At 39.6% G+C, this 14,695-nt stretch overlaps 2 protein-coding genes across 5 annotated transcripts; both read left to right on the plus strand.

Moving 5' to 3' along the window:
* Positions 1-977: 977 nt before the first annotated feature.
* Positions 978-8,604, plus strand: ubox5 (U-box domain containing 5). 4 transcript variants are annotated; one of them, XM_061038736.1, is made up of 8 exons: positions 978-1,087; positions 2,593-2,656; positions 3,421-3,522; positions 4,204-4,928; positions 5,630-6,255; positions 6,373-6,549; positions 7,538-7,820; positions 8,244-8,604. In XM_061038736.1, the coding sequence occupies exons 2-7, from the start codon at positions 2,603-2,605 to the stop codon at positions 7,756-7,758; spliced, it is 1,905 nt and encodes a 634-aa protein (XP_060894719.1). In that variant the 5' UTR covers positions 978-1,087; positions 2,593-2,602; the 3' UTR covers positions 7,759-7,820; positions 8,244-8,604. The 4 variants fall into 4 exon arrangements, with proteins under 4 accessions (XP_060894719.1, XP_060894718.1, XP_060894717.1 ...); XM_061038735.1 differs by having other exon boundaries at positions 990-1,111; XM_061038734.1 differs by lacking the exon at positions 978-1,087 and having other exon boundaries at positions 8,259-8,604.
* Positions 8,605-9,939: 1,335 nt separating this feature from the next.
* LOC132974576 (vasotocin-neurophysin VT 1-like) lies at positions 9,940-11,796 on the plus strand. The gene is made up of 3 exons (XM_061038724.1): positions 9,940-10,189; positions 10,845-11,049; positions 11,157-11,796. The coding sequence occupies exons 1-3, from the start codon at positions 10,070-10,072 to the stop codon at positions 11,291-11,293; spliced, it is 462 nt and encodes a 153-aa protein (XP_060894707.1). The 5' UTR covers positions 9,940-10,069; the 3' UTR covers positions 11,294-11,796.
* Positions 11,797-14,695: the final 2,899 nt, after the last annotated feature.

Consider the following 14,695-nt stretch of genomic DNA (forward strand, 5'->3'; position numbering starts at 1 on the left):
GAAAGACTGACACGAATAAATAATGAGGGGTCCTCTGAATGTTAAAACACAGGATTTTTGTAAGTGTCATTAAAGAGTCATTAATGTATCAATGCTGCCTATAGGTGCTCATACAATGAAAAATCACAAGTTAAAGTACACAAGTTTTTTTGGTTTTTTTTTTACCAACACAAGAATCAAGGGTAAACTATTGTTAATGACTACTGTACAATATATCTAATTATCCTCTTTCAACATCTGCACTACTAATTAATTATGAGCTGTAGGTTACATCTTCAAGACTATGTTTTGTTTATAAAATGTTCAATCATAATGTAACAAGAAACTTTACAAAGAGAAACTAACATGTTTCCCTTTTAAATGAAGGGAAACAAATTATAATATTAATGTTAATCAAAGTACTGGACAAGATTGTATAAAATCCATACACATGCAGGGTGTACATAATGGTTGTATGAGTTCACAGACCAACGAGGTTGTAAAGTAAACCATTATTTTATCATACAATAAAAATGGGACATTTTGTATTAGACTTTATACGATGTTATAAAACTAAATGTCCAATAGGCTCCTTCAATAAAAATACTGCGTAAGCTACTGAATGGACATACAGTGAGTGACGACCATCTTCCCAGGGAAAAGCATACATCTTACTGAGGTGTCCTTGAAATGTTGCAAGCAGCACAGTTGCATCTTGTAAAGATAAGCAACCCTGTTGACCTTTACGTGGAGGAGGCGATACATTTAAAAAAAAAAAAAAAAAAAGAAAGACAAACTGCATTTATGTATCAGAAATGGTCAAGTGAAACCCCTTTTCAAGATGTGCTGATGAAGAAAACACGCAAATATCAGCTGAAACGCAACACAATTAAGAGTATCCTTACCGTCTTTACTCAACACCTGTTGCATTCCTTGAACGGCTGACGCGTTTCGCAATTACGACGTTAAGTGTGTCCCATCTCGGCTTCCGCAGTTCTTGCCATATACACTAGCGAAGTAGCTCACAGCAATTAGCGAATTACTTTTACACAGTAAGAGGCGCAAAACAGAGACTAAAAACAACCAAGATCCTCAACGACTATGCAAAGTAAGGTTTGCCCGCTCCATCGAGGTATTTGTCGTCATTGTCCATCCTGCTCAGCATTTGCAATATTAGCCAACATGGTTCTTGTAGCTACATGTAGCACATTGGCTAAACAGAGTCAACACCTGTAAAGATGATGGGAACCAAAGTGTACCTGTATCCATAGTACACACTGTGATGTTTTTTAATGGATAATTCAGGTGTAAGGACCATATCTTTCTTATTTAAGATCAGGAATGTGTATTTTTAACCTGATTTTAATGAATATCAGTAGGTGTCTGTTACCAAAATAAAACGACTTCCGGTAGCTGGAAAATAAAATGTGCAGATAAAAGATTTAGTCATTTTTAAAATCAAAGTGTAAGTGACATACTGTTCAAACCCCATTTAATGGTGTACTATAGCAAGTAAACAATGAAAAAATGAATTAACTTTAAACACAGTAATGTATTACCTGTTTGTTGTTGTTGTTTATTCATTATTATCAATTCTACAACAATTCACTTAACAGACTTTTATCCAAAGCGACGTAGATCAGAGAGTAAGAACAACACAAGCAAGGATCTAGAAAAAAAGGAACAATGTCAGGAATCAGCTTTGAGTCCGATTGGACACACAGGTGCTGACAGGAAGTGACCAGAGGCAAAGCACAACATTGACAGCAGTTCTTGAGAGTTCTAATCAGTATAGAAACCATCTTATAAGTCGTCGTTATCAAACAAACACAATCGTCACAACCATCATCATCATCAATAACATTGAGACCATCATCATTAAGTTAGTAGGTATTCATGAAAGAGCTGGGTCTTTAGCTTTTTCTTAAAGGTGCAGAGGGACTCTGCAGATCCAATGGAGTTGGAAGTTCATTCCACCACCGGGGGGCGACAGAGGAGAAGAGTCTTAGTCAGAGACTTAGGACCCTGTTGTGAAGGTTGGATCAGACGCCTTTCATTGGCAGAGCGTAGTGGGCGGGAGGGAGTGTAGACCTGGATGAGAGAGTTAAAGTGAGGAGGAGACGTTTTAGTCGCTGTTTTGTAAGCGAGCAGCAGAGTTTTAAATTTGATTATCAAATTAGTTCAATTCCATCGTTAACTTGAATGACTATTAATATCAACAGTTATCCTTGATGCAGAAACAGAAGTGTACTGTTCTTATAATGCAGAGTTACTTGTCTTTAACCAGTTCTTGTTTGCTCATTTTTTTTTAATCAAACCCAACTAGCAAGACGTCCAGTAAAAGTGGACGTCACTATCTTGTTTTTATCATACATTGTATTACGCAACACGATAGCATGTATGAGGAAAAGTCCTTGGAAAAAAATTGCAGTTTAATGTTGTAGCTCAGAAGTGAATTAGTCTCTTCCAATGCAGGCCATGGTGAGGTATTGTTGTAATGTGAGTCAGTGTTGTAGGCACTGAATGCCTCTATTTGCCTTGACCTACAGTGGACCATTAGTGAAGCACGCAAAAGGAACAGATTTGAGTCTGTAAATTGTTGTTTTTTCACAGGTTGGAGAATATGGTTTTCAATCTCTGTCTGCCGCACTTTCACACTTCAGTGCATTGCAACAAGGTGTGTGGAACTATCACGTAACTGTACTTTTTTTTTTTTACTGACCGTGTCCAGTGTTTTCCTGTGAATTTGTCATTCTATTCAGCTGCAAACCCCATGTGACATGTAAAAAACGGTGTTCAAAAATGACCTGGAACATAAAGAAACCATTATATTTACAGCGGTGTAGTGTCTTATGAAAGAGCATTTAACCTTATTTTACGTCTACTGACTACTTGGACCGACGAGTGTTGAGATGAACAGGGCAAATTACCTTACATGGACAGCTTGGGCACAAAATAGTACAAGGTTGAGAAGGGAAAATGATGTGAAAATAGAGAGGCACAGATACAAAAGGGTATGTGGGAAACTGAATCACAACTGACCTTGGGTTCTTTTTATTGGTATGTTGTAATGTGATCTTGGATATTTTTCTCCACACAGAGGGCAGGAAACATGTTCTCTAAGACTTCCTCAGTTTTATTTGCCCCAGTCCTCTACCATCACTCATTTTGCAGTCCTTGTTTTATTAAAAGTATGTCAAATGTATCTTTGTCTAAATGGATTGCTTTGTGTCACATATTGAATCATATGAGCCCGTGAAATGTAAATGTTTTCTAGAATTGGTCATATTTTTTCAACATGCCTAAAATGAACACATTTTAACATTGTTGCAGTTAACCGATTGACTGTTGCTTCTCTTTTAACTCTTTTAAGGTTTTAATTTCAAGCATGCAGTCGAGAATTTAAATATCTTCCTGTTTGATTCTCTCTTTCAATTGTAGCTTTGTGCAGATGGCTATGACGTCTCAAACCTTGTGTCAGCGGACCCTGCTCTCCGAAGGCGGGGCTTCAAGCTTGAGTACTTCCTACGTCCACCTGTGCAGGTAAGGTGATGCACCTCTCAATCAACCAGTCCCAAAGTCTGAACTGAGACTTGAACCCATGGCCCTGCAGTTTCTAGCCTAATTCTAACAGACTGAATGCCAAAAGAGGTGTGGTCCTGCTCCTGAAACTTTGCTATAGCATAGTATCTCTTACATGAGTCAAGAATCAATACACTGTATGGGTCATTTCTAAGGTTGTTGAAATGTTTTCAATACAACTATATACTTTGATACCACATGTTCTAAAACAATAAAATCTCTGTTATTTGAATGAGCGATAGTATCAACAAGTACCAAAGCTTAAAAAAGTGACGAAAACAAACTACACAGATCTTCAGTCGTAATCTTAACCAAAAGCTTTGTGAGCAAAAGAGAGAGAGAGCACTGTCCAAGGTGATCATTTATGTTGGCAACGTTTCTGTACCAGAACTCCATACAGTGTGCAGGAGTTTGTCTACATTTTTTGGTAATGAAGAACAAGAAGTTTCTACCTCTCTATTATCCCTCTTTTAAAAAAGACGGCTAGACTCAGTGTCATATTGTCAGAAAATCCATTTTAAATGAATGGCAGTGCAGTTCTATTATTTTTAACTAAACCCAAACAATGTTTTTTTTTAATAAGTGATTTGAATCTATGGAAACACCAATGATGCATACTATTTCCCCCCTCTGTTTCCCCAGGTGACATTGAAGTTTGACTTCCAGGTGGAGCTGTGCAGGGTTGATGTGGAGCTGTGGCCCTGGGGTATGGACCGAGGACAGGCCTGCAAGAGGCTGGAGATCAGCACCAGCTCTGACCCGCTACCCTCTGACAATAATAAACACAAACAGGTTCAGCAGATAAAGGACCAGAAAGAACAGAGAGGAAAAAAACAGCGTGACTGTAAATCTCGGCAGACTAACGGGAACCAGTGGAGTGTTCAGGCCCGTCAGTGGGGGGAACAGACTCTAGATGATCCTCAACAAAAAGGCCATGCTTTTAAGTGCCATTCAAACACTGGATCCAGTGATCCAGAACCAGAGTTCAAACTGGTAGGTCGCTGCGAGCTCAGGGAGGAGACACGCGTCTGTTTCGCACGTTTAAGTAATGGTGGCAGCCGGCCCCAATCCCTGCCCCCTCCTCAACCTGCAAACTGTCGCCAAGAGGAGCTGTGGAGCCGCGGTCTGCCCTCGTTGGGTGCTGTGACACAACTGCGTGTCACAGTGCCATTCGGCGGTGCAGCCTCAGCTTTGGGGTTGAAGGCTTTGGTTGTTTGGGGACAACCTGCTCGCTGCTGTCCTCCAGAAGAAGTGGAGAGGATTAAAAGAGTCCATGAAGCCAATCAAAGACAACTGCCTGCCCCTGTGTTATTTACCGCCTCTGTCAGCAAAAAAATAACGGCATCACAAGCTGCCAAACCTACTAGGTATGTGTTACTGAAAATGACATCTAGAAGATCCCCTCATCCCAGTTGTCTAAAAAGCAATCTGATCTGATGTAAAGGTATCAGATTGGATCAAAATTTGAAAATGGATTGAAAGGATAAAAAGTTTTGATAAGTTCAGGTAATCCAATCCCAGTTTACCTCCAGATAAAACCCACACTTTGTGTTGCTCAACATTTTGATGTCGGAACCTGGACTGCCTGCTTTGAGGACTTCAGTCTCTGTACATGGGGCACGCACACTAACCACTAGGCCACTGGCACCCCGTGATACTTTTACCATATTTTACACTTGAGAGCTGTCCCAATCAAATCATCTAATAGCTGTTAATAAAAAAACACAACATATTTAATAAAAGCAACTGTCTGGATCTTTTGGTTTGTGTGGATTTGGCGCCCCCTGTGGACAAAGTATGTAGCATGTTCTCCAATTTAGAGCACTGGTAGTCTTGATTTGATAGTCTATTTGAAAACAGTAGATCATATCCAATTTCTTAGGACAAAATGGGACAAAACCTTATTACCTAATCTTGGGTAGCAAAAAAAAAAAGATTTCCATATTAGGATAATTGTTATCCAGATGATACTATTTGATCAGCCCCTTGCTGTAGATATCAAAGCAATTATTCAATATTGATTTCGAAAATATTTCTAATTATCTGTTGACTTTCTGTCCGACTCCAGCAATCATTCCGTCCCAGAGGAGTTCCTCGACCCGATAACCCAGGAGGTAATGATGCTGCCCATGCTGCTGCCCAGCGGCGTGTCAGTGGACAACAGCACACTGGACGAGCACCAGAAGAGAGAAGCCACTTGGGGTAGACCCCCAAATGACCCCTTCACTGGCGTCCCATTTACCTCGACCTCCCAGCCTCTTCCTAACCCACAACTGAAAAGCCGCATCGACCTCTTTCTCTTGCAGAAAGGGATGATGGGAAGGGATGGCATGTTAGGGGGACAAGGGGAGGGAGAGAATCCCCAGGTCTCCAGACTTTTAGCATCTGAGGTGGAGACCCAGAAGTCTCCAAGTCATAATACAAACTCGACAAACAGTGCTGGTGTTGACTATAATGGTGGCAACAGGAACTCAAATAGAATCCCAACAAAAGAAGAGACTGGTTTAGGATACTCTTCAGAAAACAGGATTCACATATTTAGTTCCCAGCCTCTGACCACAGAGAATGATTCAGAGTTTAAAGGGAGAAGGAAACGAGATCTAAGTGATATAACCAAAGAGTCCAAAGAGGAGCTGAACGGTGACAAGCAACTACTGCAGAAAACAAAAAGAGCAAAAAATGACACAGTTTCAGGTGAGTCAAATATGTTTTGTCAAAATCAGACCCTCAATCTTAAATGTCCCCCCCCCCCCTTCCTGCACCTGACATGTTTGTTGTGTCCATATTTGCTCCCTCACCGTACTTCTGAAGTCTCGAGCTGCGACTCTCATGAGCAGCGTTTGTCGGCCAGCCTGGACGAGGCCCTCTTCTCCGCTCTGCAGGGCCGGCCCTCCTTCACCACGAACTTGTCCCGGCAGAAAAATGACTCTGAACCACTGAGCACCACTCTGCACGCTCAGACTGCAGGCACCCTAAACATGCCAAGAGGTAAGACTTCTATATGCCCTATTTCTATATAAGGAAGACTCGATCCTAACAATAATAATAATAATAATAATAATAATAATAATAATAATAGCTTGGTTTTATATAGCGCCTTTCAAGAAACCCAAGAACAATTTACAGTGGAGCAAAAATTTAAAAAAAACAGAACAAAGAAAGAAATAACACAAAACAAACAAATGAAGGAAAAATAACTGGGTGATAAATTGGGGGAGACAGTTGACTGTCCAAAGACATCACATTCTGTACATGTCAAAACTGTTGTTTGTAGTTAAGGTTGTATCGTTATCCTTTTGAGGTGCTGTGACATCAGTGGATAGAGACGGTTACTTAGCGTATAGGAAGATCTAAAAAAAATTATATTAACTTCTGAAGCATTATCTAACCCTATTTAATGTACTCCAGTACACCACCACCCAAAATAGACTCCCATAATAGATCTAAATGTAATTGCACAGGAGGTCATGATGTTATGGCTCATTGGTGTATGTTATTTGTAACATTACTGTCATTTTTCTGCTATTTACTTTGTGATTTTAAAGCCAGGGTAACAAACTGATCAGCTTCTTTCTCATATCGATCAAGTTAAAGAGTTTAATCAACAAAGCCTTCTATTTTACGTGTTGTTCTTCTACACAAACTGGAAGCAAAATGTCTCCAACAACACAGCCCATCGCATTCTTTATTTAAGGGCTGTTTTTCACTAATTCGGTATTCAGAGGAACAGCTCTGTCATAGCTCACTCTGTGGCCTGCTTGATGCTGCTCATTTGGTAAATAACATTTAGTTTAAAAAGTTCATCAGGATTTGAACTGGAAAAAAAATCCCAATTAATTTTTAAGAATAAATGAGGGAGTTTAAGAGAAAGGCAGTAAACTAGAGACTTAATTTACAACATTTAAAAAACGAAATGACTTTCTAATGTGTAGGATTATTAACTGTAAATGACTTATCCCTCATGTTTGCTTGCCAGGTGACAAGACATGCTCCAATTGTTCCTGTTCCATCTCGGTTTACTCCAAACCTGCATCATGCGTCTATCGCCTAACCTGTGGTCACCTGCTCTGCGGTTCCTGCCTGCGGAGAAAATCACAACCACTCAACTCGGCCACTGAATCGACATCCAATCATGTCTCATGCCCTAACTGCCTGAGCCCTACGCCACGCAGTGACATAACAAGAGTGCATCATTGACTGACGCTCAAACGGGCACATTTACATGTCAGAGCTTGTGATGAATCAAGACTGTTGAAAAGGTGAGGACACGGTTGAACTCAAGGTTTCTTTGTCTGGGGCATAGGCTGTGCTTAAAGAAAATTTACAGATGGTGAATTTTATTTAAAGATGTGTAAACATGTAAATAATGTCTGATGATTCTTAGATTATCCTGTATATTGTTCAAACGATAAACTGAATTGCCTGAATTTGTAAAAGTATTTTTTCATTATAATATCCACTTACTCACATGTGATAATTATTTCGCGTCTAACAGTGAATGTGTTAAAATGTGCTTGGAGCCTTGATGCTACAAATGGGATATAAAAAAAAGCGCCAGTTTTCACTGCTCACAGACGTAGAAAGAACATCACTGAAGGCAAAGATATTTCTCAAAATAAAAAGTTGAAGAATATAAAATAAAACACTTGTTCTCTTCCTTCCACCCCCTCTCCCTGTCTTAGCCTTTCACCGAGCAGTGGTGTGTAGGTGCAGCCTTGGTTCTGCAGCCTTTGTACAGACTGTGGATGGGTAGGGCGCACAAAGAAAAGGGTTGGGGGACGTGAGTACGGACAGCAAGAGGCCAGAAACATTTCAACGGAAATTGAGTCGACTCAAGGCCGTTTGGTCTTTGTGCTGAAACAGAGAGGGACATGCTCAACCTTCTGCTCCGTCCCTCTTCACAAGATTCACCACTTTACATTTAACACATTTCTGTATAATTTCAGGCAGCATATTATTTAACAAAGGAAAACAAGATATTGACGATGTACCACTCTTGTAATGTGTTTTTCACTTGTATTAAATTGCACACGCTGGGATGAATCTGTGCAGTGGCATCTCTTTATCAGTTGAGAATTTAAAAAAGCAATATATTCCGTGTACTTTTATATCACACTTCTATTTTACTGTTCTCTCTGTAAGTGCAGTTGTGAGGAAACACAACATGCATAATGTTTTCCTGCATAGGCTGAAAGTCCTCAATTGTGCCCTTCCTCCAGTATTCATTTCTTACTTCACATCAACTTCCAATCATGGGTCTGGTTTTGCTCCCACAAAAGGGTTAAACAGACAAGAAGAAACACGTTTCTTTTGACCTCATATTCAAAAACAGGATTATTTATTTGTTGGTTTCCCTGACAACATCAAGCGTAACTCAGGTCATGATCCTGTATCCGCTCAGTGAGAGCAAAGACTGGGATTAAGTTCTGCATGTGATGAGGAGACATCAGCTCCTCTGTTTGTGGTATAGGTGATTTAGCACTTAAATTATATGTGGTATTTATATATGGAGTGATATTTACTACTGACATTACATTATAATTGACTAATTTAACATAATCAGTTGTGAAAATCGTTGGCTTCACTGTTTCAGTTTTATGCTGGCTCATAAATTAATTTTTTAAAGTTGTTTTATTCAAAATGTTTTACAGATACAATAGCTGTTTCTATTGAAGCACACGTTAATATTCAAGAATTTCAAGATAGGGTTCAATTTCATAACGACTGGAATAAAGCACAACCCCTTTGTCAAAGGAACAGTCTTAAGTGTTGTGCTAACAAAAAAAAACTCCTCCACAGTTTAACCTGCTGCCTCTGATGCTCAGTTTTGTGTATCGTTAACTTGCTAATCTGCAGCCTAACTGCTAATTGTTAACACACAACCCCAGGCATGCAGCCAGACACCAAACGGAATACTGAACTCTAGATATTTGTGTTTATTTGAAATGCTAATTTTGTTATGCTCATTAATATGCTTTAAATGATATCAGGAGGATAATTTCTACGACCCTGAGCCTGTCATGATGCCAGTTGTCTTCGTGTAACTCAAGAGAGAAATGACTGTCGTTCAGTGATTAGCTTGGCAGATGAATTGTGCATGATGATCAGGATATGTGCTTAATCACGTCGCTTATTGCTCTTAATCCAATTAGATGTCCACATTGCTAATTAGTTGTTCATGTCAAGCCGTTTTATTGTGGGCCCCGAAAAGTTATGCCAAATAAGTGTGACGCAGTGCTGAATACATAAACTGCATGTTTTCTTTGGTACATTTGTTAGATGGCACACATCTGATGCAGAGCCATATCTGCTGCGACCCCTCGCGCACGCGCCGCACGAACGCTGGTGGCCTTCAGGCGCGCGTGCATGTAGGCCTGTGTGTGGAAAGCAGAGGAGTACGACCGTGACGTCAGAGTGTCAGATCATGTCCACCTGCTTATAAGTGAGAGATCGACCGGGGCATCCGTCAGACATCCTACCTTCATCCTATCCAACACCAGCAGCAGCGATGCCTAACTCCGTGATACCCCTGTGCGTCCTGGGACTCCTCGCGCTCTCCTCCGCGTGCTACATTCAGAACTGCCCTCGAGGAGGGAAACGAGCCCTGCCGGAGACTGGGATCAGACAGGTAAGTAATTTTAGTAATTTTCTTTGAAAGATCTGAAAAATAAATCTCAACTAAGAAATTGAGGTATTCAAATTTTTTATTTTTTAACATTTTGAAAATTAATGTACCAGAATTTTATGATGTCAACCTTAATTCTAATGTTTTTTAGACGTGTGCAGAGAGACTTTCTATTCACCCAAAACTGAATGAGAGATTGCACCATAGCACCTTATAACTTAATTTTGTTAGCAAAGTAGAATATATATTTTTTTTTAAGCTATCTAAGATATTTGACAGACGAGTTTGTTTGTATTTTCAGAAGATGGCTATATGTTTTAATGCATGACATTTTCATTATGTGTATTCATGAAAAGCTTGTGGGGTTAAAAGGGACATTTTTAAAGAGAGGCCAAATCAAAATTGTATATTGGGATGCAAGTGGTTTAAAAAAATATGTATGCCACAATTATAAGCGTTGTTTGAGTATGATTGCATAAAAAAATGAACTTTTGACTGAAAATGTATAAAATGCAATGTTAGAACGCATCGTCCTGCGATGATCAAAATAAAATGTATTTTTGTAAAAACTTAACAAAACACAAGTAATCATGTTCCAAAACAAATCACCTGGATTTATTGAATGTGATTGAGGATTATTTTACCTATTCTTGTCTAGTGCATGTCTTGTGGCCCCAGAGACAGGGGCCACTGTTTTGGCCCCAGTATCTGTTGTGGAGAGGGTCTCGGCTGCTTGCTGGGCTCCCCAGAAACAGCTCACTGTGTGGAGGAGAACTACCTGCTCACCCCCTGCCAGGCGGGAGGGAGACCCTGTGGATCCGAGGGAGGACGCTGCGCTGCCTCAGGAGTCTGCTGCAACTCAGGTACAGCCTGGCTTAATTGTTTTTACCATTATGCTCAGACACGTCTCTTATGATATTTGGTGAATTGGCACAGTCCGAATAAAATATTTCTCCCCCCTCTTCTTCAGAGAGCTGTGTGGTGGACTCCGACTGCCTGGGGGAGATTGAGGCCTCAGATCCTGCCGACAATCATGCAGGGAGCTCGGCTGCAGAGCTGCTGCTGCGACTGCTGCACGTGGCCAACAGAGGACAGACTGAGTACTAGACTGATACTGACAAAATGCAGATCATTCATGTTCCACTTTAAGCCTAGAGATAAAACCTTGAACCAATAAAAACCCACTTCAATGTTATTTCACTCTTATTCCCTCCTGCTGGGATTTTTCTTTATGTTTAAGGACCATTTAAGGTCCCATAGGGAGAATAATTTCAACTAGTAAATGACTGTATTCATCCAGATGAAGAGGTAAATTCAAGTATGGCTATATGTATGAAATGACTAGAATATATGTTTATTTCCAATTTAGAAATGTATATATTTATGCACATAGTGTAAACAAAATTGTATTCTATAACATGCCTGAGAGATAACTTCAGTTACTTGTGTTAAAGCAGGGAACACTGTAAATAAGACGTAGAGCGGAGCATTGCTGCAGACATCCATGTAAAACAGCTCAGTTGAAATTCTGGAGCAGTTACTTTTTGTGTTGTAGAAACATTACTGTTCATTGAAAATCTCCGAAAATACAGAATTAATCACTGCCAAAAACGTCTGCTGTCTGTTCTCATTATTCTTGTGCAAGCTGAAATAATTACACCTTTAAAGGATTGTGATTCATTGACATGTTTATCTATCCGCATGTGTGTTTGTGCATGTGTATGTGTGTGTGTGTGTGTGTGTGCGTGTGCGTGTGTGTGTGTGTGTGTGTGTGTGTGTGCGTGTGGGCATGTTTGTGTGATAGAAAGTGTGAGAGTGACAGGAATGGCTTTTTGCCCAAGATTGGCAAGAGATATCATCTATAAAAACTGTTAAGGTGAAATCAGTTTTGGTTACTGGAACCTGCACTAGAGTCTCATTTTTCCAGTAAACCGTTTGTTTGGATGCTGTGATCAACAGCTGCTAAATTTATGTAATGAGCACAAGGAAGATTTAGAAGACTATAGCATATAACATAAATTGACAGTGTTTGTATGACACTGTGTGTGACATCAGCTGTGCCGTTCAGCTGTGAAAGTCACCTAATTCTAGCTGTGCCTTTTCTTTGTGTGTGATAATAGAAAGCCGATGTTTGTGCCAGGGAACGGTCTGTGACTGCAGTTTATTAACAATGTGTGCCAGCTCCTGCTCCAACAGGAGGCAGGAACTCCCTGATTTTGACAGTTACCTGTCCGGCTGATTCAAATCTTGTGTGACGCGCCCTCTAAAAAATGTTTGTTAATCCGTCTGATGCATCTCATGTTTCGTTTCACATCCAAAGATCTAACTTCTAACAGTTTGAGAGACACAAAGTGACAACAGTCAGCTATAGTGAAGTTCTGCTCCTCAGTTTATTCATTATCATTTGAAACCTGATCAGACATTGAAACACTATAGAGGCCATGGTGTAAACAAAAGGCCTGTCAATCTTCTTGATGCTTATCAGGATCTCCATTAACACAATAAGCATAGCCAAATGGCGTTGTTATTATAACTCTCTTCACTTTTGGCAGCATGACAATTTTTTGTGCTGCACATCTTGTTTGATAATTATTTTGAGCAAACTCAGAAAATAATCTGTCATATAAATTGTAGACTATCTCAACTTTAATTTGATGAGTTGCAATAGGAATTTGCACAGACAACTTGATCCATCTCGACACCAGATTGACTTCTGTACTTTCTGTACAAACATATGTAGTTCCCAGAGGATGTATTTAGAGGAGTCTCTCCCGATGACATCACCAAGATGTTGACATGTTTGGGTTTAGTGAAAAATCTCAACATTGTACTGGTTGGAATGGTCAATCAATCAATCAATCAATCAATCAATCAATCAATCAATCAATCTTTATTTGTATAGTGCCAATTCATAACAAGTGTTATCTTGAGGTGCTTTGCAAAAATCAGATAGAACACCTTACTTGCCTTACTGTTTGTTATTTAATATTACAAAAGAGCAGGTAAAAGACAATAATCACCAAGACATTCCTACACTAATTCATTCTCTCTGTGGATTAATTGCAATTGCTTTATTGATACTCTTTCTACATGTGCCACGATTCATTAAAACTTGAATTGGGCAAATTCTGATAATGCAATGACATTCTGATCAGCCTCAGCTTGTGTGAAAACAGCTGCTGTGTCAGATTCTTTCTTTCTGAACATTAAATCCAGACTCAGATTCAAGCAGATAGCGAGTACTTCTTTTGACGCAGCAGTCCAACCAGAACATTAGAGTACATCAGTGTCAAACTGGCTCAGACAGAAGAGAAACAAAGTAGTTGTTGTGATTTGGCGGTTTAACATGGGATCTGGGTTATTGACTTTTGCGTGCTGAAATTGAATAATAAATCAAATACCATTCAGACACTGTTTTTATTGCTTGGCTTTAACTGCTACCACATTTCCAACGTTCCCACTTTCCAATAGACAACACAGAGGTAATTCTGCCATTTATCCCCGAGGGAAGAATTAAAATATTTTGTAAACCAAATAAAAACATGTTTGATTGTATGCTCTGGAAAATTGCACAACGTGATCTGAGGTTTGTAAACCACACCTGAGAACATAACAACTGCGAAATGTTAACTCAGCTACTGAGTTGCACAATTAGCTTAACTTTTTAATATCCCAAAAAGAAGATGTATGTTCAAAGTCACAATTTTAAAAATGTATACGGCAAAACTATGTTCTGGCCCCGACACATTGCCAGTTCATCGCATGTATGACGGTGTGCATTATCTTCCCAGCACCTGTCTTATTTAATAGATGAGCAAAGTTTTTATTTACAATTAAAAGTAAAAAAAAAAAGAAAAGAAAATATGCTATATTGATATGTAAAGAAAAATACAAGCAACCTTTGCAAAAAAAGAGTTAACATAAGTCCCGCCTCTGACAGAGCAAATAGCCAAATAGTTCAGGATTTTTGGGGTGACCCACATTTCTCATTTCTAGGGTGCCACCCTCCTAAACACGCCCCTGCTTGTTGCCTGAAATCTTGTCAATTAAGTCTTGACCAATACCTGCAGACTTATGTTATAGCTTTAAGAATAAAATGTGAAGTTTTTATAGGCTCTTTAAAAACCTACATGTCTTTGCTCATGCTAGTCTTCATCATTTTCTGAGGTGACCTATATCCTATATCTCTCGTGCCTGTGGGTGTTGCACTTGTTGAGTTAAGATTCTGTAGCCGTCAATCAAATAGGATGCCGTTAGTAATAGTGGTTATTAAGCTTGTCCGAGCACGTCCAAAGAGCATACCTATACTATACACTCATCAAGCAGGAGAAGTTTGAACAAAGAGTCAGGTTCAAAATGAAAGTAAAATCTGTTTTCATTAGGACTTTTAACTCACCTGGGGTTAATTATTTAAACAGTTGAACAACCGAAACAGTTTGAGCACATGTTCACACGCTTGCCTCCGGACATGAATGGGTGGGTGCAGAGGTGCATGCGTGTGTTCAGCGC

The sequence above is a fragment of the Labrus mixtus genome, chromosome 5 (genome assembly GCF_963584025.1).
Source record: "Labrus mixtus chromosome 5, fLabMix1.1, whole genome shotgun sequence".
In the NCBI taxonomy this organism is placed as follows: domain Eukaryota; kingdom Metazoa; phylum Chordata; class Actinopteri; order Labriformes; family Labridae; genus Labrus; species Labrus mixtus.

Coding starts and splice junctions, on each gene's coding strand:
- ubox5 (XM_061038736.1), top strand. CDS start 2,603: ATGGTTTTCAATCTCTGTCTGCCGCACTTTCACACTTCAGTGCATTGC. Junction 2,657..3,420: donor CTTCAGTGCATTGCAACAAG/GTGTGTGGAACT, acceptor TTTCAATTGTAG/CTTTGTGCAGATGGCTATGA. Junction 4,929..5,629: donor CAAGCTGCCAAACCTACTAG/GTATGTGTTACT, acceptor GTCCGACTCCAG/CAATCATTCCGTCCCAGAGG.
- LOC132974576 (XM_061038724.1), top strand. CDS start 10,070: ATGCCTAACTCCGTGATACCCCTGTGCGTCCTGGGACTCCTCGCGCTC. Junction 10,190..10,844: donor CGGAGACTGGGATCAGACAG/GTAAGTAATTTT, acceptor ATTCTTGTCTAG/TGCATGTCTTGTGGCCCCAG. Junction 11,050..11,156: donor AGGAGTCTGCTGCAACTCAG/GTACAGCCTGGC, acceptor CCTCTTCTTCAG/AGAGCTGTGTGGTGGACTCC.